This window comes from Caretta caretta, chromosome 1 (genome assembly GCF_965140235.1).
Source record: "Caretta caretta isolate rCarCar2 chromosome 1, rCarCar1.hap1, whole genome shotgun sequence".
Taxonomy (NCBI): Eukaryota; Metazoa; Chordata; order Testudines; family Cheloniidae; genus Caretta; species Caretta caretta.
The window spans coordinates 148,368,727-148,396,161 of record NC_134206.1 but is presented as its reverse complement, the minus strand read 5'-3'; the positions used below and the strand labels follow the sequence as shown (position 1 = coordinate 148,396,161).

General features: G+C 37.8%; 1 protein-coding gene across 4 annotated transcripts in view; it reads left to right on the top strand.

Moving 5' to 3' along the window:
- TAB3 (TGF-beta activated kinase 1 (MAP3K7) binding protein 3) overlaps positions 1–23,436 on the top strand; it is a 74,879-nt gene extending 51,443 nt beyond the window's left edge. For 3 of the 4 annotated variants that reach the window (XM_048863567.2, XM_048863576.2, XM_048863558.2), the window contains 5 exons: positions 3,759–5,211; positions 9,166–9,326; positions 11,685–11,778; positions 14,548–14,631; positions 19,063–23,436. In XM_048863567.2, coding sequence (XP_048719524.2) covers positions 3,759–5,211; positions 9,166–9,326; positions 11,685–11,778; positions 14,548–14,631; positions 19,063–19,211 — 1,941 coding nt within the window. In that variant the 3' untranslated portion in view covers positions 19,212–23,436. The remainder of the gene's footprint in view (positions 1–3,758; positions 5,212–9,165; positions 9,327–11,684; positions 11,779–14,547; positions 14,632–19,062) is intronic. The other variant, XM_075132073.1, reaches the window with a different exon arrangement.
- Positions 23,437–27,435: the final 3,999 nt, after the last annotated feature.

Sequence of the window (27,435 nt, the reverse complement as noted above, 5' to 3'; positions counted from 1 at the left end):
CCCACAGTTTGGGAATCTCTGTGCTAGTGAGAGCCAAAGATGGTGGCTTTGATATGCCTGCTTCTTTCCTTGGAAGCAGTGCCTCCACTCACCTGTTTCTCCTTGCTCTTCACCCCCTACCGCCTGACCTAGGACAGTATATAGGGACAAGGAAAGTAGCAGGTGGGGGTAGTTACTGCTGAATGCATACCTGAGGTAACTTTTTACCTGAACTTTTTACCTGAATATCCCCTCCTTTTTCCTTTGAGAGGAGGGTTGGGTTCTATGTAGTAGGCTAAACATTTTCCTTTGGAGTTGCCCCTTTTGTCTGCCACCTGGATGGTCAGAATGGCTTTCGTACTTCCCCTTTGCCAAGTCAAATTGCAGTCTTTTCCCCAAGCAGTGCCATTAAGGAGGAATCAAAATGGGGACACAGCTTAACTGTAGAAGTGCTCCAGCAATTTCATTACTGCTGAAATGACTGCATACAGTATCTCCACCCTTTATAGTTCTCAGCTGCTTTCAGATAAGAAGTGCAGGATGTTCTTGTAATACAGAACTTCGTTTACTCTGGCGTAGTCATTTCTTCCGTACTGGTAAGTAGATGATCTCTTGGATGAACCAGTTGAACTATCCGATGTCTGTAATTTGACAAAGCTAAAGGATCCCTGTGTCTCTGAAGTACAGTATCCAGATACACTCTGGACATCTGAATACAGGGTTCTTTTTAACATACTGTATTCCAACATTTTATTTTGTAGTCTTTGAAGTATATAAAAGGCTTCCATGTCCACACTAGGAGCATTTTACCAGTATGGGAATATCGGTATGCAAATCACTCTAGGTACAGTTGCAGGTAATCTGGCAATGCTGCTCTTTGTACTGGTATAGCAAAACCACTCTGTATGATTGAAATAAGCTATGCTAGTAAAAACACGGCTGATGTAACTATGCCTACCCTGGGACTTCTGCCTACACAGTTGTATCAGTCAGGGATCACACCTCTTCACAGCCCTGACCAACATAGTTGTGCCAGCATAAGTCCCTAATGTAGACCTGGCCCAAGGCTATGCAATATGTCAATTAAAAAGGCAGATGAACCAATAGTCATTGGCTGACCTGTCATCACACCACATATTCCAAATACTTAAAACTATATAAGTCTTGGATACACCAATAATATGGGGTCTTTCTAGACAGGTGATAGTGTGTTCCATGGAATGTCTCCTAGCTGCTGTCTTTCCCCCTCGTGTCTGTCGCATTGTGACCTGAGGGCGCCATGGACTCTACTGCGTTCTGCTTAGGTAACAGGTGGCTGTCTGGCAGCAGTTGGATACACCAATAATATGGGGTCTTTCTAGACAGGTGATAGTGTGTTCCATGGAATGTCTCCTAGCTGCTGTCTTTCCCCCTCGTGTCTGTCACATTATGTGACCTGAGGGCGCCATGGACTCTACTGCGTTCTGCTTAGGTAACAGGTGGCTGTCTGGCAGCAGTTGGCTGTGCTCTCTGGTGTCTGATGCTGCTCTCTGTTGCATCTGTAATTATGGGGCTGGAACACCGGGACCCTGCTTTAATGCTGTAGTACCTGCCACTTACGACAGCTCCGTTATCCAGCAAAATACAGACATGGAAATTGGTGTTAAAAGAATGGTGCATGGTGTGATGTGTCAGAGCCAAAGATGTGAACAGGGCTGGACTTTACAGGGCCGAAGATGAGAGAGGAGGAGATCTTTAGCTGAGAATATGCTGTACATCCTTCTTATTCTGGTTACTGAGGTCATCCGAAATATAGTGCTAGAATAAAGATGACTTTGCCGAGACCATTCGCAGATCACCTAAGTAGGAGAGCTACTTGTAACTCATAAGTCTATTGATAGAATATATATATTTATCGTAAGACAGTAAGCATCAGAGACTACAGTGATGGTTTTTAATCAAAAATGTGAAACTCCTTACTAATTAGAATTGATTCCTCAGTGCTGGAGCCCTTCAAAAATGTAGCATCAGTGGCAGAGGAGATCTTGATGAATCTATACATTTACTTTTTCCTGATAACTGTGTTTTATTTTTGACCTATTGAGATCTATGGTATGCTGTAGAAAATACCAATCTTGGGATCAATTTTGTAAAATGTATATGGTCAGAAATTGTCAAATGTGACTAAAGGCAATCAGGTACAGATTAGATTAGGGTTTAGATTCAAGGCTGAACCACAGTTTTTGTTTGGATTTTGTTCTAAAAATGTGGAAAAAAATCTAAGATTTCTGTGAAAAATAGTAGAAATCGCAACATTTCCACAATCTTGAGTGACTTTCTGATGGCCAAGATAGCGTTAGAACAGCTGTTGTAAGAATTTGGCTATAACTGAAGTGGGGAAAAAAGCCCCTTTTTGTTTTTGACTCAGAACCAAAACTTTACGTAGATTTAGGTCCAGGGTGTGCAGTCCAAACTACACCCCTCCTTAAATTTGAAGGGGTTTGGATTCTTCGTTCCTCTGAGGGCTGCACAAGCTTTTTCAGCGTGCTTTTTTATTTATTTTAAAGAAAATGTAATAGTTGAAGATGCAGTGTCAGAATATAAGGAGTCTCGGAAAATGGCTATTAATTTCCAAACATTTTAAAGATTCTAAATTATGTATTTATCAGTTGGCTAATATCAGATTTATTGTATTTTTAACTTTTCCTTGCTTTTAAGTGCTTGGGTTTTATAAACTATGTCATAGGGTAAGTACACTGTTTTAGCATCCTTAATTGTATTTAAAAGCGCTTTTTTTTTTCTAGTTTGACAGCCAAACCAGTAAGAGTTAATAATTTGGGCAAAATATTTCAGATTTCATTTTTTAAATTTGACACAGAATATTGGTAGTTTATCTTTAAAAAACATTCTTCACAAAGGACAGATTTCAATCTGCATTACTGATAATAAAATATTAATATGCACCATTTTCAGACTATTTGTAAGTAGTTTTTAAACTCTGTTTAGAAAATACTTCCAAGTCTCTGTATATTGTATTAAACATCTCAGTCCTGGTGAGTATTTGTGGCTGTTTACTACATTGAAACTATTTTCTAGAAAGAGGAAGGTGATCAAAAGAGTAAATTGAAGTGAATTAGGCTAAGGGATAAAGGACAGAAATCAGGGGAGGCCAGTTGCAAGGAAAGTTAGACAGAATACATTCAAACTGTGAACACACTTTTAAAATTAAATTTTTAACACTGGGGTTTATTTTAAATTGCAGCTAATGGGAAGAACAAACCAAAGTTAAACAAGATGCATATTAGGATTGCAAATTCAGTAATCATGGAGCCTGGATGGCTGTAATATGCTAATCCTCTTTGAAATATTGTTTTGAACACTTCAGTTTCAAGCTGTGAAATAGTTCTAATTTGTAGTATTTTCTCATTTGAAATAATGTTAAATATATGTACATCCTTTTCTAAAGAAACAGAAACATTTCAGGAATGAATGCCAAAGCTATAACCATTACCAAATTCTATTTCCCTTAACTTGGACTTGCTAGATTTTATGTGGGTCACTCAGTAGCTAATGTTATCATAAGATTTCACTGTAAGTAACATGAGCCACATACTTCTTATATAGCATGGTCTAACAGGGATTATCTTTAATTTATTTCAGGAGTCATAGGTATGCCAGCTACTGTGAAGTGTTATCCCTAAAATGTGTTCAAGCTAAGCTTAATTGGAACTTCAGTTGAATATACTGATTGGAGTTACTAATGTAATTTGAAGATAATTGGTGTCAATTCTTACTTCTAGAACAACAACAACCTTGAAGCATGTTGTCGAGTTCTTGCGCAGGAGAGCAACAAATACTTATATATGGAGTACCATAGCCCTGATGACAGCAGAATGAACAGGAATCGCCTTTTGCACATTAACCTGGGTATTCATCCCCCTACCAGCTACCATGCAGGGGAAGGAGCTCAACTTAATGGTGGTCGTACACTGGTACATAGCTCAAGCGATGGACATATTGATCCACAATGCACAGCGGGTAAACAGCTGATCTGCTTAGTTCAAGAACCACACTCTGCTCCAGCTGTTGTGGCAGCTTCTTCTAATTACAATCCATTTTTCATGAATGACCAGACTAGAAATGCAGCTACTCCTCCTCCGCAACCACCTCAACAGCCATCTTCCATGCCACCAGGAATGAACACATCTGCTATGCAAGGCCCTCATCCTCCTACATATATGCACATACCTCGGTACAATACAAATCCTATTACTGTTACATTATCACAAAACCTCCCCTCTGGACAAACAGTACCCAGAGCTTTACAAATTCTTCCACAGATTCCAAGCAATCTTTATGGGACTCCTGGTTCTATATATATTAGGCAGACATCTCAAAGTTCTTCAGGACGACAGACTCCTCAGAATGCACAGTGGCATTCTTCTCCACAAGGCCCAGTTCCACATTATACTCCACGCCCGCTACCTGTTTATCCACATCAACAGAACTACCAACCTTCACAGTATTCTCCTAAACAGCCCCAGATTCCTCAGCCAACTTATCAATCACCACCTGCATCTCAGTGTCCTTCTCCTTTTGGCTCTCCTCAGCATCAGGTACAGCCTACCCAATTAGGTCATCAGAGTTCACATGTGTTTATGCCTCCTAGTCCTTCAACTGTTCCACCCCATCCATATCAACAATCGCCCCAGAGTTATCAAAAACAGGGTGGTCACTCAGTATCTTATCTCCCTTATGGTGGACCTAGCTTATCCAAAGGTTCTATGAACAAGATAGAAATTACAGTTGAGCCACCACAAAGAGCTGGGACTGCAATGAATAGAAGTCCTTCACCAATAAATAATCAACCATCTCAACGAAACCAGCACCCGCTGTATGCAGCCACTACTCCACCTTCAGGCTCTCCTTCTAGAGGTATGTCAGGTCAACCAAAACCACCATTTAATGTTAATCCATTATATATTACCTACACACAACCAACTGGACCTACAGGTGCACTAACGCAGTCTCCCCGGGTAATGGTATCTCAGCCAAACTCAACAGTGTTTAAAATCACAGTAGGTCGAGTGCAGACTGAGAATCTTTTAAATTTAGTGGACCAAGAGGAACGTTCTGCAGCACCAGAACCTATTCAGCCCATTTCAGTAATACCAGGATCTGGAGGCAAAAAAGGAATCCATAAATACCAGAGGAGTTCCAGTTCTGGATCAGATGACTACGCTTATACTCAAGGTAAATTTCTTGAACTGCCTACTGCAATTTTAAAAATCAAATTAAACTGCATTTTACAGTCCAGGACTCTACTAGCTGTGTCTCAAGAGACACTGAACCTATTCAGAAGAACATAGATAACTTTTGGCCTGTGTGATCCAAGAGATTTTGATGTACTAGAAGTTCTTAAAATGTAACATGGAAAATATGAATTGATGAGATTGTTGTCAAATTCTAATGATTTCTTATAAATGGCCATACAAACCATCTTGTTCCATAAGAGAACAAGACAACATTTGAAGAAACTGAAAAGTTGTATATTTTAAAACTAACAAAGGCAAACACTTTTCTGTATAGTTCATTTACAAAGTTGTGTTGAAGTTTGAGACAAATATTTAAATGCGGATTAGATAATTTTCATAGACTCATAGAAATGTGGGGCTGGAAGGGACCTCAAGAGGCAATCAAGTCCAGCACCCTGCACTGAGGCAGGACCAAGAAATGTAGTTTATCTCAGACAGGTGTTTGTCTAACCTATTCTTTAAAATCTCCAATGATGGGGATTCCACAACCTCCCTTGCAAGCCAGAGTTTAAATACCTGTATAATTAAGTTTTTTTCTTAGTATCTAACCTAAATCTCCCTTGCTGCAGATTAAGCCCATTACTTCTTGTCCTTTGAATAAAATACATTTGAATAACTTATAACAGATGTATTTATTTGTTTAATAAGCAAAATTATTCTCGTTGCTACACAAAACCAACAACATTGTACCAAGACAAAACCAACAAGCCAGCAAGGGTAATAAAAAGGAGGAAAGGAAAGAGAAGTCAGGGGATAAAATATTAAGATTGCACAGTAAGACGAATCCACATCTTGATTAAATGTAGAATAATTTAGTTATTTTAAACTTTTAAAAAACTTTAATTTATCATAACTGACATGGCAGAAATGGTTTTTCAGCAGGATTTGGATGCAAAGAGGAAGGTTGTTTGGCGGTATGTTTTTCTATGGATAGGGGCAACAAATACTTTGAGGGAGCCCTAATATCAAATACCAAGTAACTACAGCTTAAGTAAAAGAGAATTGTGTGGAAACTCTACCCAAACATTTGAGCAGAAAAGTGCTTTCTTCAGAGTTGCAGCTTTTGAAAACTGATTGATATACTCAAACTCACTTGCACAGAGAAAGTTTAGTCTGCAACCATTCAAGCCAGTCAGCTTTAATTGTCATAATGCTAATTAGGAGCAATTATTCAAACCGTCTACTTCTTACTTTACTTAGATTTCTAATGAGATTAGATTATCTGCCTTTCCTCTCTCCTCCTCCTATCCTTTCTTTTCACTTCATTTTATTCCTATTTCACATTATTTCACCTCTCTAACTCTGCCCTGCAGTATTTGGCCCTCATTTCCACTGTCGCTTCTGAGCTATCTTTAACCTCTTAACATGGAATTGCTCTGTACCAGATTGTTTCCATTCTGTGCACACAGCATCCCCTGCTGATTCCTGGACTGAAAGCAGGCAGGAGTAAACTTTGTGAATGGGAGAGATCAGTAGGAGTGAGGTGGAGCCAGTTAGTATTTACTCTAGGCAGCGTTGCCAGCCTGGCCCTATCTGCTGGGGCCATACAGTCTCTCATGGCGTGCAGTTCCAAACAACCTTTAATAACTGGCAGAGTAACTATTGTTCCATAAATTAACTCAATTGTACAGGAAAAATATAACTGATTTCATGTGACTAAGACAAAAAATGGGTTCTGGATTGCAAAATTACTTGCTAAATAAGGTTTTATTTGCTGTTCAGTTTTTTTGCACTGTGGTTTTTTCCCCCTAGATACTATTTTCTTTTTTTGGGGGAGGGGAGGGAGGGGGAATTAGTTTCCTTCATTTGGACAGTTGAGTTTCTTAGGTTTGTATGGTCTTTGGGGCAGAGAACTGTATCTTCCTATATGTTGGGGCTTCAATAGTGACTGTGTGTGCTACTGCAATATAAATATCAACAGCAATAATATTTAGCCTCTGCAAACTTACATTACACACTTATGTAGCACAACTGAGATTTAAAGAGGAATATACTTAAAGTCTTCGGATTTTGCTAATTTAAGAAACAAATTAATTTTCTATCAGTCTCTACCATGGTGAAAAAGTTACAGAAATATATACATCACTTCTGATTTTTTTCTTTAGTGTGATATATTATATTGCATGATGCTATATCCTAATAAGATGCAGCACATATGAGAGGGCATTGTATATGTCAGGTATAAACTGGATGATGAATGAATATATAAAGCCAGGAATTGGTGAGCCATGTATCATTACTGTTGTGAATTTTTTTAAAATTAATACTGTAATTATGATCTTTCAAACTCTTCTCTTGACTGACACACACTGTTTTTATGAAAGGTTGTTGCTGGTTTTGTTGTTTTAATGTTATTTAATAAGATATCTTGTTTTCAATCCCTGTATTGCTACTGGCTTCTGAAATGTGAGGGTCCATACAAAATCCAAGTTTAGAATTTCTGCTTCAGGTAGAAAAGTGTCAGCCAATAAAAATACCATATTTTTATGCTCCTGGCTCTTCCTCTCTGTTTTCTACCCTGCCTCAGTAAGATCTGTCATGTCTGCACTTAGCTCCATCTGTGGAGTTTTTTCCTTTCTTCCAATTAGTATATAATTGTATTTTTCATACAGTGTTTTGTTTAACATTTTTAATTTCTCTTTGCACTGAATGGAGATCAGGAAGGAGAGACACTGCAGGTGCTTTGCATGTAATGGCACTTTGCAAGCTTCAGTAGTGTGTCCTTGTGCGTTCCTTTTTTCTGTTTATTTCACAGTAGAAACATAGGAATAACCTGCTGGCAAACCCATTACTTGGACAGTCTACCCATCTGCATACCAGCAGCAAATCTCTTCCCTTTGCCTTCCCCGGTCAATTGCCATTGTCAAGAAGGATCTTTCCTCTTCATTTGAGCATCAGTAAAAACAAGTAGATCAGAAAGTGGTAAACCTCAGACCAGTGACCTGTATTTACTCCTATTTGACATCAAAGTAAAATATTGAGTAAAAATCCTGCCTAGTCTGTCAGAGAAAATTGAATATTTATTCCTAGCTAGTAGGATTATCTTTACCTGCTCAGCAACTGCCTCAGGAACCCATGACAACAGAAGTCTTGTAGCTTGAGACTGAACATGACAAATTTCATCCCAAAGGCATACATTTTTGAGGAAGTTATTAACGACTGAAAGAGATTTAGAAAGAATGGCTCAACTTTAACTACAGAGTTAAAGGTCCTGAAGGTCTTTACGATTCTTGTAACTAATTTATGTCTACCTTCCTTTAATAAGGGATTCTCCTTGCTCCTTAGTTTTGCCTGTGAACATGAGTGAATTTATAATACTGGAAATTAAACCTTCTCCTGTTCCAAAGGGCAAAAGCAATTTTTAAAAACTTTGTTGTATAGTCTCTAATAGAACTGCAAAAATCAATACAGGCTTGGCTCTTGCTAATATGTGAGGTCTTCTGAGAAATCGGATGACATTATTAAACAGCAGCTGTGAGGTCATGTTCTGGTGCGGTCTTTCAGACTCTAATTTTTGCCTCTGGTATTTATTCTTGACAGTGCAGTGGTAGTATGATTAGGTTGCTGTTTCATCCTGAGAAGCTGTCTCCTTGTACAGGTGCCTTTGTATTTTTCAGTGGAGAAAGACCAAATACAAAAAAAGAAGCAGTGACCAAAATGGTAATATGAACTTCAAATTACTGTCTAAAGCCATTATTTTTATTCTGGAAGAATTTACTGTCCTAAACTATAGTTCAGTTGGCATGAAGCATCTTTACACTGATATGTGGCTGCATGTTTATACTCACCTATTATTTTGGAAAGGTCACTTGTGTATATTACACACAAATTAAGAGTTCTGTTTTTTAATTAAGTGCATTATATTGACTGTTTATTCCCTATACTGCTCTAGCCTTGCTATTACATCAGCGAGCAAGGATGGAGAGGTTAGCAAAAGAACTGAAGCTTGAGAAAGAGGAACTTGAGCGGCTGAAAACTGAAGTCAATAGCATGGAACACAATCTTATGCAGAGGCGACTTAGAAGAGTAAGCTGTACAACCTCAATCCCAACAGTAAGAAATCTGTATTTGTAAACATCAGGTTTTTTTTAAGCTCCCTTGTTCAGTTATTGTTCATGCAAGCAGCTTACAGAGTACAGTATGTAGTAAGATGTTTTGGAGATTAAACTCTTTGAATTGGCAAGTGATTTTTGCTCTTTGCTCTGTGATTTGTCTGCAAGATCAGTTTTCCTTTGAATAAACAGATATTTGGTACTTTAAGAAACACATATGGGCTACACTTTCAGAAACTTTGTTCTGCATACAGTGAAACCTATATGTGTTTGCTTTTCTGTACCCCAGAATGACGACTGCTTTCAAATATACTGGATTTGTGCTGGAAATGGCCCAACTTGATTATCATACACATTGTAAGGAGAGTGATCACTTTAGATAAGCTATTACCAGCAGGAGAGTGGGGTGGGGGGAGAGAAAACCTTTTGTAGTGGTAAACACCCATTTTTTCATGCTTTGTGTGTATAAAAAGATCTTGTGTACTCTCCACAGTATGCATTCGATGAAGTGAGCTGTAGCTCACGAAAGCTTAGGTTCAAATAAATTGGTTAGTCTCTAAGGTGCCACAAGTACTCCTTTTCTTTTTTTAAATATACTGTGAGTGCCCAGGAGATTAATGAGGAAGTCTAGTTTTTATACCTAAGACTTGGCATGCACAGTTTGGTTATGCATGTAGGACAGAGATTTTTGAAAAGGAGCTTCAGTATGCCAGGCTGCTGTCACTGCTTGGAATATATCTGTACCTCTTAGACCTCCCCCTTCTTACCCTCTGGTGTGGAAGCTCTGAGGGCACCTAGGGATTCACTTGGCTGGTCACACCTGGATATTCTCAAGTGTGTTAATGGGAGTTACTCTCCTCAGTTTAGCTGTACTCATTGTTAATCCCTGCTGTTAGTAATTAGTATGGTATGGTATGGACATGGTATGGTATGGTTTCTGGTATGGACAGGTCCATATGTATCACTTTCATTAATATATGCAAATGTCAGAAATGGATCAGTTGATCCCTTACTTCCCACTATCCATTCTATGCAGCACTGTACAGTTGAGAAGTGTTGGGCTAAAAGTTTTGGTGTAACGCATGTAATCTTGAAGTAGGAGGGAAATGTAACTTCTGATCTGCAGCTGCTAATATTAATACAAACTAGAGGTCAGATGCTGCTTTCAGTTTAGAAGGATAAAAATCTGGAGTAACTATACCCAGGGTTTTTGGAACCCAAAGCAGTGGTAACTTTACTGTATATTTTTTTAGGTGGTATTAGGAATAAATTAATGCGGGTTTATCTTTTTTGTTTGATAAATGATTGATACAAGCTAGAGTGCTTTTATTTAAAACTATTTTTTATTAGATTTTAAGTTCAGATACATACATATGCTGTTGCAGTAGGTTGAGAGCATTTTAAAACATTTATATTTACCTGAAGTTAAGAAATGGCTTTGAAGGATTACCTTTAGGGGGTCCCCTCTTTTGTTTGACTGCCGGAGATGCCAGATTCTTGCCCAAAGAAAACTTCTTTGGACTGCTCCAAAGCAAACTTTTTCACCGATTTTTTTACAGCCGACTTTAAACAAAACACAAATTTATAGTGACTTTCAGTGGGTCACCATAATAACCCCTAATTTTAGCAAACCTACTTATTTTTTATTATTAAAACATTTTTAGTTATAACAATAACATTTATATGTCAATGGTGTTAGAGGCACTTAAGACCAAGAATGGCTGTCCAAATAATACATTTATTATTTATTTTATATTTATTATTTTGATTGCAAAACGGCAAACATGACATTATTTGGCCTTGCTTCTTAGGGCCTAAGATTTTCCTAACTATGTGATGTTAGGTTTTCAGCTGGCAGTGGCTGAACATACAAAATTGCTGACTGCAGTACTGTCAAATTCTGGGGTAACAACTGCATTGATTTTTTAGGAGTTAGACCAGTTCAACTGACGACAAAATTTGGTCATTGACCTTTCAAAGATTCTCAGGGCAATATGCATCTGGCCTAAGGGATAGGAGTACTTTAACTGCCATCATAGGTTTTGTAACTTGATCATTTTAAAAGTCGAGCACAATTTGCTTTCTGGTGAGTATTAAAACTAATTTGTATACATTTATTTATCACCAAAATACCTAATGGAGAACTCATTTTAAAAATATCTTTTAAACATTTCCCTTGAAATCACGTCATTCGCTATGGATTTTTTTCAGCTGCACTTACTCATCATTGGCAACCCTGCCCCGGTCACATTATTAACAGGAACTGTTAACATATGAGACATATATAATAATTGTTATATCTACATTAGAGTTGATGCTGACTTTCCTACAATTGCTATTTTGGGTCCTTTCTTACTAGCCTGAGGAAATGACCAGATTGAGAAGCCTGAATAGACAGCTTCAGATAAATGTTGACTGTACTCTGAAAGAAGTTGACCTCCTTCAGTCTAGAGGTATAGACTTGATTTTTTTTTCTTTTTTGTAAAACGTAAGTTTTTTAATGTGGTGTATGTTTAAATGTGAGTAGATCTTTGGCTTTTTCTTTTCCTTTTTTTATCAAAACTGGGTTTTACTGATATCAAATCATTACTTCAGAATGAAAGACACAACCTGTCTTTTTTTCTTTGTCAGTTATAAGCTGGTTGGATAGTGTGGTTTTTGTTAATAAAATTCTCAATAAAAGTGTGCCCAAATTAAATTAAGTAATTACTTGTAAATAGCAATTTGAAAGGACTTTGTCAAGATAGTTGAATCGAAAAATGGACATACCTTGATAATGGTTCCATACTCAAGTTCTTTAGTTCATGATATATTCATTGTTGCTGCAAATGTATCTCTTTGCTGTGACTTATTGTGACACTAAATAAATTGTAGTAAATAAATTGCTACGTGTGCGCCTGCTGTGTCACATCTGCCACTTCCAAACTGGGAGCACACTTGCCACATCTGTATTTTGAAGACACATGGAGCAGCCTTACAAGATAAAAAAGACCATAGTGACTATAGTCTAAAAAGTCTGGTGTAAATCTTGTCTCATTTCTATGCTAGGACAAGAAAGAAGAAAGTAATACCAATTGAATGGACAATGTATCTTAACAACACGTTCCTTTGCTTGGCAAACTATTGAAGTTAGAGAAAAAGAATGGAAAATGAGGTCTGTAAGAATTAGAAGAACTAGCACCAAGGACCCTGAAAGTGATGCAGCTCAGCATGCCTTAAATCCAAGAATCCAGCAAATACAAATAATTCTAATTAAAAGATACTTTCAAAAACACTGAAGGAAATTTGTGGTAAATGTATTACAAAAATCAGTTTAAATTGTAAATCTCTGGGGCCTTCACCTAGAAGCTCTGTCCTGAAAAAGAAATTGCATTTTAAGTTATCTATGAAACAATCCAACACACTGAAATAAACTTTGTTGTCCAAATAGAAGCTGCCCTATGAAAACAAAGCAAAACTGGAGCTATGCAGAGAAAACCTCTTATCCAGTAAAAGCTGAAATAGAACATAACATGAAATAAACATAGAGGAAAGCTTTCAGATGACTAGAACAAAACACTTGTGTCATGAGCAAATAAACTACCTCTCGAATGTCTAAACACTGGTAACGATACCCGAATGACTTAGCATCAGTTCATTTAAAAGAAATAGAACATGACTCAGATTTCACTAAGAGCTTGATCCTGCAAGTTGCTGAGTAGTTCCTGGATTGCTGAGTTCCTCCCTAGGGAGCTGAAAGTGCTCAACTCATAGCAGGAGGTTTTATACAACACCACTGGAATTCATCCAGCCCATCTGCCAGAGATGAAATTTGGGAAGGATATCAGGAGCTCCAGTGGCAATTCTTACAGAAAATGGCATGAGATCCTGGATGTCCATGCAGAGCAAACAGAATCTTAGCGCCGCCCCCCCCCCCTTTTTTTTAAACGTTTATCTGGATGTTTCAAACCTGATCCATAGAAACACGCAAAAAAAAAAAAAAGGCTAGAAGAATATGGAATGAGAATGTCCTCTAGCAAAGGACACAACTTGCAAAACTTTCAGAGCAAACTGAAAAACGAATTCTCTCAGCATGCAGACAACTCATTCTCTGTGGGGACCATTTTATAAATGAGCATATTTAAAATAAATTGCATATCAGAACACCAACACTGAAATGGGATTGACAGGTGTCAAATTCACAATTAGGCATATACACAATCACTGCTAACCACAAAATTAAACCTGTGTGCCAGGTCCAGCTGAGAATATAGGAAATGTAAAAGACCAGTGAAACTTCACAGGATAAATGAAAATGAAGAACAGAAACACCCTGGGATTCATACCCAGAATGGTATGACCAGAGAGAACTGTTCAGAAATGAGTGCTACTCTTCACTTAAACCCAAACTGATTTTCATCTGCTTTTCTAACCAACAATCAGGAAGCAGCTCCTGTTCACAACCCTTTCTCTCCTGCATCTGCAGTTACAGTAGGTTTGCAGTACGTTTCTCTGCCAGTTTATTAAGAGCTCCACCTTTTGAAATGTGACACAGAAGAGGAAGAGACACAGTGTAACTAATCTGGAGCAAGTAAACTGAAAATTTAGGAGAGCAGCTGAAATATCAGAGGAAAAATTAAAACACTACAGAGGAGAGTTCTTTATACAACACTGAAAGTTGAACTTCAAGAGAAAATGTTTTTAGAAGCAGTTTGGAGCAGCTGCTATTAATTTCTTTATTTTCAAAAAAAAGTTAATGTTAGAACTTTAGTATGGCACCCTTAACAAAACAGTACCATTTTTAGGCACAATTATTTTGATTCCATTTCCATATGGTCAAGGAGATCTCAATTTAGGTATATAGTTCCTTAAACAATTGGCATCCTCATAGGAAATAAGATGGGTGGGGTGAAGCGTTATCTTCTTTTTCTCTTAGGCATTATTTGGCTTATTTAAACCTTTATTAGTTATCATTGCAGTCTGTGGAATACTGAAGCTTTTATTGATCAACTTAGTTCTGAAGAGTGGCAGAATTTCAGGGAGATGTGGCAAGTCTGCTAGTTTCTTCAGTGTAGTCGTATGCCTGCCCAGTAAATGCTGCAATGGGATAATATGGTATGAGTCAGAAAGATATGAAAGATACAATAAGCTGTAAACATGCTTCATGTAAAAAGGGACTTGTTGTGCATATGCTCTCTAATATCCTTGCTTAGTATTGTTTATATTTATGTTCCTCTTACCAGGTAACTTTGATCCGAAAGCCATGAGCAACTTTTATGATAATATAGAGCCTGGTCCTGTTGTGCCACCAAAGCCATGTAAAAAAGGTGAGTCGCTAAATGAGGGCCAAGAAAACCATTCGTATATCTCATTGTTATTTAGTAGTTCTCACACTGAGAAGGAGATTTTCCATGAGTTACAGTAAGTGTTAAAGCAATTATTTTTATACAGTCAGTAGTAGCCGGAAACATTCTACTTGTGGTGTTTATACATTTTTACAAGCTGTGCAGCTAAGACACTTAAACAGATCTATGTTGATACAGCAACAATAACACTGGCACTGAAAGCTATTTTCTATCAATATGTTTAAAATTAATATTCTGATCATATGTTTATATATAATACTGCTCATTAATAGAAAAGAAACTGAAAGTACATAAGATTTTACTGTTGGTTTCAGATTAACTTGAACTTCCAATTAACACATTTTTTAAAATAAATAATTTGGGTTAACTCCTATTTAGATTAGGATGCCTCAGTCTTCCCGTAACGTTCATTACTGGGATTTTTATAAACATAACTGCAGTGGTAAGCATACATAAATTAAATCAGTAATACAGATTCATAATTTGAATTGGTATTTTGTGTTTTTCTCATTAACATTGTCTGCTCAATGGTCACCACAGAATTACAGAGAGTAAATTTCATAATATTAATAATATTTCAGAGTAGTAGGAGTCCCACAGGTGCTGTGGTCCATATGTTGTAGGCTGTTCCCCCAAAACTGAAAACTTTGCAATGGCTAACCTAGTCAGTATTATTTGCTCTGTGCTGTTCACACTTCACTTCTTTTGTCCTGTGGATAGTATGATTGCAGAATACTATGGTGGTTAGCAGAAGAAAGATGATCTTGTGGTTGAGGCGCAGAATTGAGATCTGGGAGATTTGGATTCAATTCATGTTTTTGTCAGACTCCCAGTGACCGCAAGTCGTTTAGACCCAGGTTTTCAAAGGTATTTTGGTGTTGCTGTGCTCAGCATTGCAATGCCTAATTGATTAAGGAGACTATCTCTGTTTCAAAAGTGATTGAGACACTTAGGAGCCTAAATCCAATTGAATGCTTATTTACCATCATAAATACAGATTTAGGAGCCTAACTTTAAGCCTTTAACTTAGTCCTGTTTGAAAGAGGACTGAATTAACCCAAATTTAGGTATGTTTTAGTTTGCGCTCGCAGTGTCCACACCAGGGAGTTACTGCTCAGCATGCTATGGTGGGTGAAAAATCAAGACACTTATTTAAGAGCCTAAATATAGATTTAGGAGCCTGTTTAGGTATTTACATTTGAACTGTGGCCTTCGTAGACAAACCCTAAATTGTCTTATGGCTTTAAACAGGAGTAAAACAGTGGGGAAGGGAGTGAGGGAAAACAAAGTAGAGAATGGGCAGGAGTCAGGATATGGCAGAGAGTTGGATAAATTTACCACAGGTACACCTAAACTTTGCTTTTTTTTACCCTGATGCCTTGCAGGAAAACAGCACAAAGCAATTATTCCACAAGGCGTAGTGTTTCAAAAGATAGTGTGTGACAATGAAATGAAATGAGAGCAATGAATATTGATCAGTGCTTGCTTTTCTATCCTCCCTTCTCTCAGGATGTATTGGCTAGAAAAGTAGAGTGCATAGAAACTGAAGCTGGATTAAGCTACTGAAATTATAGTAATGTTAAAACTGTTTTTTTGGACAAGGGCATATCTCTTAATGGACTGTACCTGTCAGGCCATTATCATCAGACAAAGTATACAGGTTAAATAGGTCGTTAGCAGAGTGTGGTGCCAGAAGTCAGTTCTTTGGTCAGGGGTCTGATGGAATGTGTGCAATATCTAAAGTAAATTAGTTTGTGCTGTGTGGTAAAAATGGTACATCAAATACTGTATACAGTAAGTGACTAGTACTTTGTTTGTAGCACTTTGACAATGCTGTGCAATTTAAAAAACTGACAATCAATTTGTAGTTCATTAAACTTTTCAGACTTTGATAGGCTTGGGCCATATTTACATCCTTCTAAGTATGTATTTTACTACTGTTCTAGAAAGTGCCAACATAAGGGTAAAATTCAGGTTAAGTAATTTGTAAGAAATTCAAAGACATGACAGTGAAGCAGTTAACAAGTAACCTGGGACGAAATACTAATTGTCTGAAAAATGGATGATAAGATCTGAGATTAAGAAAAATGAAACCTGAGAATTCGTTTCTCCAGTATGTCTTGACAACATGACATGTTTTAGATTTTTGCAGAAAAAGGTGAAATATAAAGGTTTGATTTCTAAGTATATTTGTCCTAGGGCACAGATCAGTTTTAAACACATATATTTAATAAATGTTGAGGGTATTTTATGAGCAACTTCTGACACTCAGCTACTTGACACCAGTGTGAGTTGGGTCATGCCCCAGTTCAGGGCGTTGCTGGAAGGGGAGCAAAGGAATATCTTCAAAACTCTTATCACCAGACTGAAAGAAGGTTGGAAAGATTGCCCAACCTCAAAAGTTTTCCTTTTCAGGGTACTGTTGAATCACATTTGCAAGAAATACCTTTTATCCCTGAATTTCATAAGAGACATTTCTTGAAGAGCAGACTGCTCTTGAACCAAATCCAGGTATTTTCCTAAATAAATTCCCAGGGGAATATACCCTCCCTCAGATCTTCCCACAAACTCCTCTCTCTCTCTCTCTGTCTGTCTCTCTCTCGTTCCTCTATGAACATTTTTTTAGCAAAGTATATTGTACATGTTTGTCTGCTTGTCAGGGTGTTGCCTTCTTTCTTTATCTTGTTTAGGAACACAGACTCCTCAGTCCCTTCCCTATAACTTCATAGATGCTAGTTCCATGGAATTTATCACTGACTAAAGCAGGGATGGGCAAACTTTTTGGCCTGAGGGCCACATCTGGGTATGGAAATTATATGGCGGGCCATGAATGCCCGGTGGGGGTGGGGGACTCTATGGGATGTAGCGTGGGGGGACTCTCTCTAAGGGATGTTACCAAGGTGGGGGGAGGGAGGACTCGGGGGTGTGGGGTGAGGGGGGGGGGAGTTCTACAGGGGCGGTACCGGAACACCTGGGGGCGCTGCTGGCAGTGACACCAAGGCGGCCATACCAGGTACCCTAGCTGAGACAGGTGCAGCCCCCGGGCGGTTTCGAGGCTGTCAAAGGTGGGGCCGTAGAAGACCGGGAGGGGATTGGGTGCACGGCCGTGTGGGGAAAGGGCCGCCATGTAAGGGCGGGTTCTGATCCTGGAAACAGTGCGGTGACGTCGCGCCTGCGCAGTGTGGCTCTGCGTGCTAAAGATGGTTCTCATCTAGCGAATCGAGAGTCGGGGGCTGGGGAGCGCTGGGCAGGCAGAGCAGGGCAAGCCCCCAACCCCGCTCCCTGGCGGGAGCTCGAGGGCTGGATAAAGACGTCTGATGGGCCGGAAGCGGGCTGCAGGCTGTAGTTTGCCCACCCCTGGACTAAAGGAAGGGGTAGGAAAGGTGTGTGGCATTTATCTTCCTCTGAGGCATTCTACAGTGTCAACTTTTAGATGCAGGAAAGTGAATTAGACTATTTGTTGGGGGGGTTTTGTGGTAAATCTCTTGTTATGAATTACTGATAGCCTTTAATAACAAATATGGAAAGAAGACTTTTGGAAGAAGTCACTAGGGTAAAACAATATGTAAATTGGGTGCTGTGTGAAAGTATAGGCTTTTATTAAATTCTGGTTGATGGTAAGAATAATCTAATTGGAAAAGGAGTCATGCCTCAAAGAACAAATATAAAGCTTTTGGAAGTTTAAGAGTTTTTGATCAAATGAAAAACTAAAAATAATTATCCGGCTTCTGAAGTTAGTATCTCTTTGTAATATTATGAAACACGCAGGATGCAGGTAGTTTAAATAGGTAAAAGGACAACAGAAGGAAGAACCATCAAACTCTTCTTCCTAAATGGAAGTTTTGTAGGCACTACTAGTGGCATATTTGTACAAACCAAAGCAAAATATGTTGTATTACGTGCAATTCTAGTATACTGATTTACTGGCAACCACAGGGCAAGAGTGCATTGCAATGGACCTGCATGATGTCAAGATTCTTGCTGTCAGCCCACTGCAGACTAGTTTTGGGTCTGAATGCCTGGCACTTAGCATGGAGTCTTCAAACCTACTTTCTCTTAGAAAATTCCCTTCCTTTGATACATGTACAGACTCATACATGAGTAGCATTTACATGGGCCTTGGGGTGAATTCATGTCGTTCCCTGCTAACAACCATTAGCTTTGGACTGCCTTCTCAGTAGGTAATAAATACATAATGTATGTATTTTGTACATTCTGAATTTCAAATCCTAATCCAGTTGTACAGTGCCATTTAGATGCCTGTAAAACACAGCTGAAAACTACTAGCTAGCAGATGAAATCTACTTAATCTACTCTAAATATTTACTAAAATTGCATGGTATGCTTTCTTATGAAGGTTTTGTTTGAAAAATAACATTATTTTTTCTTTAGAGCATCAAACCAGCTCCAAACAGACTCCACAGACTCAGCCAAGAGATGAAGACTTTGAAGGGGCTCCATGGAATTGTGATAGCTGCACCTTTCTGAACCACCCAGCGCTAAACCGCTGTGAGCAGTGTGAAATGCCACATTACACCTGAATCTGGAAAGGGTCTGCATTAGGTTGAAAACAGGTTCTTGAGCCCACAGCCATAGGAGAAGGAAACATGGGGAACCTTTCAGTCCATCTGCCAGGCCTTTGCCAGTCAACTATTTTCAGATTACAAGGGGGGAGGAAAAGATGTGAAACTGTTTCCACTTGTACTGCCCTAAAGAATAAATTTGGGGGGCGGGGAGGGAAATATTCTTTTCTTATGCCATTGCAGTGAGCAAAGCAGAAAGGATAGCCAAAACCAGAAAAGGATTCACTCTTTGAAGAATGTATACAGGAAAACAGATAATTGCTGCAGTTTAATCCTGTGGCTACAGTTACTGCGTAGTGGCTCTTAATTTTTAAATATAGAACTTTTAGTAATGATGTGAAATATTACAGTTATCCTGACAAACTGAAGCCATTGCTGACCTACCTGGTCCCAGCTAGCTGGAAAACAAAGGCTCCCTGTGCTTCTGGATTGTAAACTACTGAAAAAGAAGACAGGAAAATGCAACTGTAAATTTTACAACATATAGAAAACAGAGAGAAGGGTATTTGTAATCGCTGCTTTTTTTAGGGTGATTTAAGTCTACACAAAAATTTGCTGTTTTGAGATTGACTTCTGGTGCAAAAATGAGGTACTGTATGAGCCTTACAAAAAGTAGAATCGGAGGTGATTCTACGATCCCTTTTGCTTGTAGAGTGCTCACCAAGCAGTGTCAACACTGGTAATTAACTAAGAACTAATTCTACCATATAACTGGTGAAAAGAGTGCTGCATGCTTTTATTTGGTCCTTGTGTGGTAAAGCTAAAAGTAAATTATGCTTTTATAAATAACGTTCTCCTAAGACTGCCCTGTAGCAGAACAGTGAATGTATGCCAAATGCCAGAACTATTCCAAATTCTGTTTGGAAGATTTGAGCTCAGCCATGATTATATATGAGAAGTGTTTGCACCCTGTTACTTAGGCCTTTTCTGCTTCCAATTTTGTGAAGAATTCTTGATGTTTACAGCACAGAAGGTACTTTGTGCCCCAATCCTGATTTAGCTGAAAAAGAATTAATCAATGTTAGCTCTTCAATAAAGGTTTATTTGCACATTGTTAATAAATCAGCCTGTATAAAATAGCAGATGGCCGATCTGGAAAAGTTGCGTGCTGCATTTTTTAATTTTGGTCAGGAAATGTTTGCAATACAGTGAAGAATACAAAACACTTGCAAACTAAAAACCATGCAGGTACTTTTATGCATATAATGTATTGTATTATATTAAATGATCAGTTTTGTTTAAATGCTTCAGTTTGCTGTACTAAAGCAGTCATTATTTGTGAAATCAGAACTTCTGGATTTGGGCAGCTGAATGATTATGATGTGAAATTGTGAGACTGATTTAGGATGTTTTTCATATCGGTAAGAAGCTGGTACCATGCAATTGAATTTTTACACTGTAACTTTGTTGTGTGAAATCTAACATTTTCACGGCATTTGAAAGGGAGAGTTTTTGTTGTTTTTGCCTGTATTGCCTTTCTGGTGTCTTCCCTCCATGCAGTTTAAAAAGATAGTAGCAAAAATTGCTATCTTGTGATTCAGATCAGGAACTACCTTTTATCTGGTATGATATTGAAATATGTTCCTTCAATCGTAAAATCTTCAGCATAACCTAAAATAATCTATTTAATAAGTCTGCTTGAGATCAATTGAAGTGTGCATCATTAATAAGCAAAATGAAGTCAAAGGCATCAGAGCTGAGATTTCTTTTTAAGTTGATGATGATTTTGCACTGTATGATGAGGAGCTCATATCTGAAAGAAAACAAAAATCCCCGCTGTCCAGATGAAGTTAAAAATAAGAGTAAATTTTTGTAATTCTGTTTTGTATAAATGGATAGTGTGGCAAAACTGAAGGGACAGTGTGGAAAACAGATGAGCTGAAGTATTTTACCGAAAACATTTTTCTTCCTTGAAAGATTAGCAACATCATTATCTGATGTATATTCAGGTATTCAATACAATACCAATTCTGTCATAGTTCTTCAGTGATGATGCCTTTTCTTTTGTATGATTTCAATTTTCAATCCTATTTATGTTGACTTTTTAACAGCTTTAGTTTCTGCTGGAATAGCAAAAATAACTAAAATGACAGTCATCAGATGAGAGTAACAGTAGCATGCTGGAGAACAGTTGTGCCACTTTGTTTTAAGACAGTGTAGATGCTGTTTATAAAAAAAAAAAAATGCATGCAACTCATTAATTCCGTGAGCTCTAATAATCCGAAATGCATGGTTTCTGGTGTTACAAAGACATTCTAGTCTTAGTCATAGCTGTCACCGGCTAGCAGAAGACAGAAAAGAGGCAACCTGTGAGGAGATGCTGTTGGGAGGGTGAGAGAGAGTGCCATCAAATGGGCAAGTTGATTTTAAGAGCAAAGCTGAGTTTTATTTGAGCTTTTTACAGTTCATTTGTTGTTTGTACAAGAAGTATTGAAAATTTTAAATTAATGAACAAACATTAGCAGTAAAAGAACGATATATGCTACTTGAATCTTTCGTTTGTTAGAACATAAGTTATATTTAAATATTAGATCCATTCATTTTGCTTTTGGAAGCAGGCAACACCTTTCACACTCCAGCTGAAATGTAGACTATGCCAAAAAAGGTTTCTTTGTGTAATATTTATTTAATGCACACAAAACCGTAATGTCAGCTGGCATATAAAATGCACTGTATTGTATAAAACTTTTGATTGTATAGGTATGTGGATGGCAGGATGCTAATGCCGTTGTGTTGTTAATGCACTACTTATTTTTAATAACAAGCTTTCCCTCAACCATCCTATTAGACTAGATCGGTTGGTAACTTAACTTGGACTTTAGGTATTCAAAAGGATTTCACAATTCATCTAAATTAACTTTTATAAAAGCTTATTTTATATTTATCATCTATTACTATCAATTATCCATTCCTACAACCACAGTTTTTTTAAAAGTTTTAGTCAGAGTGGGACTTGTGAACAATATTTCAGGGTATAGCAAACCAAAAGAAATCCTAAACTTGGCTATGCTTCAAATTTGATGTAATTATCAACCTTGCTTGTTTGGGAGGAAGAAGGGCAAGTAGGGGCTAAGAAGAAAATATTTTGTAAAATATAGTCTAAGGTCAGATTGAGTTGTGCATTTGTGTGTCTGTGGTACGTGTGTTTTCCCTTAAGATGGGAGGTGTGATGAGAAGGTGTAATAATTTTTAAAGAGCTGGGCTCAGTCTTAGTACTTCCTAATCATGTGCTACTAAATCATGTTTTCTTTAAAAGTATATTATTGCTTGCTTTCAGTTACTGTATCTATCCAAGTTATACTCTCATTTCAATTTTTCCATGGCAACACATGTTGACATTAAGATTGATTGTAAAATCCTTTGAAACTGAATTCAGAAATATTTAAGAGCTGAAATTGGGACAAAACAAAATGGGGAAAAAATAAAGAATATGAGACTATCAAATAAGTTAAAAATGAAATTGTCATCTTGATCCTTTTTAATATTCATTGGTGTACCCAGGAATGTGAAAATGGCTTTCATAGTTCAAGGTAGACTCAGAGATACTTAACTGCTTCTCTGAGACTGTAAAATTTACATGCTGTGATACTACTGTGACTCTCCACCCCATAAAGAGAGAAGACATGCACGCAAACAAAGCGTCTTGTAGTCAAGATTGCTTCTTGTGTTCTGCACCTATTTTATTTTCTTTCCAAATGTTAACATAATTATTTAAAGTTGGCCATGATTGAAACTTGCTGTATTTTTTAGTTTGGGGCATTCTCATTGCTTGTCTATAAATATTAATACAGGTAGGTTTTTCTTGACTTGTTTGAATAATAAGAGGTCATTGGAGTTAATGCAATATTATAATTTTGGATTTTCAAGACCTTAAAGAATTTTTTAAAACTCTGTTCTTGAAATTTATTTATTTATGGTGGCACCGATGTATCTAATCCATATTTCCTGCTGTGTGAAACCCTGTTAAATTTTTTCATTAAAACAGCAAGACTAGATCTTGTTAAATCCTGTAAATACGATGTCTCTAGATTTTAGATGTATATGCTGTGAATGAGATTATTACCAAGAGATGAAATTGTACAAAAGCATTAAGAGGCTATGCATGTGTGGTACCTCCAGAAAGTGCATACTCGGAAAGTTGCAGATTTCTGCAAAAATAAATTAATAAACTAAGAAAACATCACATCCTGCATTTGTTCTCATGTGTAGTAGAAGACATTTCCAAAATACCAAATTTTCTTGCTTTGACAACTAAACATGTTTCTGTGTTAAAGTGTAGCATTCTCCATAAACCCATAACTATATCAAACTTTCATTTGTGTCCTTGTAAATCAATATATTTGCCTCTGAACTGTTCTGTGTTGGAATTGGTCCCCAAACTTGCAGGTGGGTTTATGGGGCAGACCTTTGAGGTGTGTGGTGTCCCACTGAAGTCAAAGGTGGTTTGTGCAGATCAGATTGCAGGATTGGGACTGTGCACAAATGATGTTCACAAAGAGTTTTGATCTCTCTTCCTTTCAGCAGCAAGCCAGAGAACATTCTGATTCCAGAAGATGCTGTTGTTAATGGCAGTTGAACATTTATTGTAGATTTCCACAAACTCCACACCCCCCCCCACACCCCACCAAGTTCTTGAGGAAAAGTATATGATGGTGTAGAATTTTTGTCATTTTTCCCTAAGAATGACAGGTGTGACTGTTGAATCACTGCAAAGGTACTTTCCTTAGCGCAGTATCTTTCTTCAAACTATAAAGTTTATTAAATTGATTTGTCATGTGATCTGGTAGGTATTATAAGAATTAATCTTTTCAGCTGATCCTTTTAACCCTTCTATATGAAATATGGTGGTAGGTAAGTACTAATTGTTGCTTCTCAGGTTAAGTGTATCGAGGCTAGACAACTGATTTCATCTAATTTATATGAAAATCAGTCTCAAATTGTGGCTTGTTGATGTTTGTTGAATTCTAAATAAAAGGTTTCCATACTTTGAGGACTATTCAAGCTCCATGAGCAGGATTTTCAGAAGTGCTCAGAGTTGGCCTAACTGTTCTCCCATTGAACTCATTGGGAGTTTAACCATTTACTTCAGTAGGAACAGTCAAGCTAACTAATCCCAAGCTAACTTTGGATCCCCAATTTAACCTAGCTCAAAACTCTAGTTTGGGACTATTGCCTAAAATGTAAGCCATTATGTTGTAACTGAGCAAGGATGGGTCCTCCTGGTGCTGCCAATGCCAGTGAAGAGAGCAGTACTTTCCACTGTGGGAGCAACATGAATGTTTTTATAGTTTCTTGGGTTCTTGTTTTGTAGCAAATGAAGAAATGTTCGAGCTTCTAAAAATCCAGTGTAGCATAACTGGGGTGGAGAGGTGTGGGGGATAACCTACTATGAGGGAAGGGATTGCCTTACACAATATCAACACACAAACTTGGTTGCTTTAGCGTTAAGGTTGCTCAAGTGTGGTTTGTGTTACAGCAATCAATAAAAATCAAGGAAATCATCAAATTAGGCTACATTAACAACTAGGATAACCTCAGTGTACAGGTGTTGTACCAATAAAATAAAAACCAGCAGGATCTTATTAAAGGGAAAAAGGCAAAATACCACATTTATTGTGACTACAGAAAGAATCATAGTAAGCAGTTAGTTATAGTTATAACATTCCATTCAATCTCATATTTATTCACACATTCATTCATACAAACATACACACACACAGGTTCTGCAAGGTTGTTATCATAGTTACCAGCCTTAGAGTTGCTCATGCCAAGCCACTGGCCAGGTGGCCTGGACATGAGGAGGGAGCAGGGCCTTGTCAGATGCTCATCTGATGCTCCTGGAAGTTGGTTTGCAGAATCAGACCCCAAAGTTCTCACTTTTTAGAGTCTATTTTTATAGGAATTTCTTCCTATGCCAGTCTATGGGAATTGCTTCATCATGCTGTTGCTGAATCAATCAGCAGATAGCACATTCCTGACGGCTCCAAGATGTTATCTTGTTCTTTGGTTCTCCCATTCTTGAGGCTGTTGGGTGGATTCCAGTCTGCCCTCCGGGGGGTCCTCTGGTTATTTCCACTTGACGCCTTCTTCAGCCGATGGACACTGGATTCTTAGGCTGGCACCTCCCTGATCATTCAGTTCTTATCCACACCAAGCATCCATCCACATACATCCTCTATCTCTATTTTAATCACAATTGTTAATACAACAAAAGGGTGGGGAGTCTCTGGGTGCTGTTTCTGTTGTTAGAGTATTGCTTTGAGTCTCTCTCTCTGTGAATTGCTTTGAGAATAGACTCTGTCTTAGAATGTACTAACACAGTTAGCAGCTTGCAAGTTTCACACATAGAGGGAGAGAAACAGTACCAAAAACCAAGAGACCTCTTAATTAGTAATACCCTGGAATTTAAACTCTGGGGAGTCAAACTCATTTGTGATTTTAATACAGAACTTCTTTAATATGATCCAACACAGGTCTTCCCCACTTTCAAACACAGTGCCCACACGCAGACTCTTTAGCTGCATGACAAACTTATATTTACTTTCCACATATGCAGCACACACATTCACGTCCTCTAATTCATACTCGCTGTACAAGCTTAGCTATGGGTTCACAGTTAAGTTTTTGTTTGTGGGCTGCATCCTTGTCTAGTATGTGAGGAGCTGCTCATTAGCTAGGTTGTGGAGAAGAACTGATGGAGCACTTGGACCATTGCTAGTCTGTCTGGAAAACACTAACATTCCTCTGCTTTCTCCTTCACTCATCCTCTGGATGCTGCCTCAGGAGCTTTGCTCACGCCCTATACCATCTTCGTTGGTCTCCCATACCTTGAGTCCTTTTCCCCCCTCCCATATCCCTGATCGGTCCCCCATAACTCCATTGTAGGCTGTCTCACTCTTCCCTGCATGCTTTACTCCCCCATCTACAATCACTAAAAAGATGACCTCTTACAAGGAGCCTGACCTATAGAATGTGGCATTGACAAAACTTCCCACATCCATCAAGTTTTGTCAAAGGAAGCCAGCTCTGGTCAGGTAAACTTTGCTCCCACATAGCCTACAAATCAAACATTAATATCCTTACTGCAGCTGCAGTGTTTGTTGTGGCAAGGTGGAAGAAACAAGATAAGTTTTAACACTTCGCTTTCAACAGAATGTGAATAGATGAAGCATCAGCTTAGCATGTGAGCTAGAAAATCAGCACCAAATAGAAATTGAAGTACTGAATGTGAAGTATGGAATGAGATATGAATTTGTTCCACGCTACAAACGCCTCTAATTACTTAGCAATGACACACCCAACGTTGCACTAATTTAACTAAAGGTGCAGTTTTAAAACTAATTTATTTAAAATGGTACAACTTGGTCTTGTTACTAGGGAAATGTACCAGAATTACTATACTGGTATAATTATACCGCCATGATTACTTCTATAACACCTCATGTCAACACTCTTAGAATAACTACTTTTTTTGGTTTGCATCCACACAAACAATTATAATGGTTAAACTAGGTTGGTAAATATCCTGGTGTAGACTAGACCTTTATGTGTGAGACATTTACATTGATTTAAATCTGGTTTACTCTGGTTTAGCTTTGATGCTAAAATAATATAAACAAGATTTAAACTGATATGATTGTCCATGGTGGGATTTTCACTGGCTTCAGTACATTGTTTTTTAAACCAAACCTTTAGTTAAACAAATGCTGGTTTTGTGTGTTGACAAGCCCTTAATTTCTCAAAATTAAAAAACAAGTATCTTTTCCTGAAAGCATTTATTGTATCTGTTCATTGTTATGCTACTTTAAGAGCACACTTCATGCTGATAAACGTGAACAAATAGTTGATTTTTTTTTTAATTTGAACATTAAAATAATAATGAAGTTAGTGGCAAATATCTGCAGTTGTTAAAATGTTGCAAAGGTTGATTTTTGGTTTTGTGTGTGTCCTATACTTTGAGATAACTATGGTTTGTCTATATTAAAAAATTTTTACTGGATTAACTAAATTAATTTTTAAATTGGTGTAGTTAAACCAGTGCAAACCTCTAGATGCACTTAAAGTGGCTTATCCCTTATTTCAATTGATTTAGCTTAAACCAATTTAAGTGAGGGTCATCCTGGTTTAAATTAAGCTACATTACAGGTTTGAACCAGTTTAATTAACTCAAATTTTCTAATGT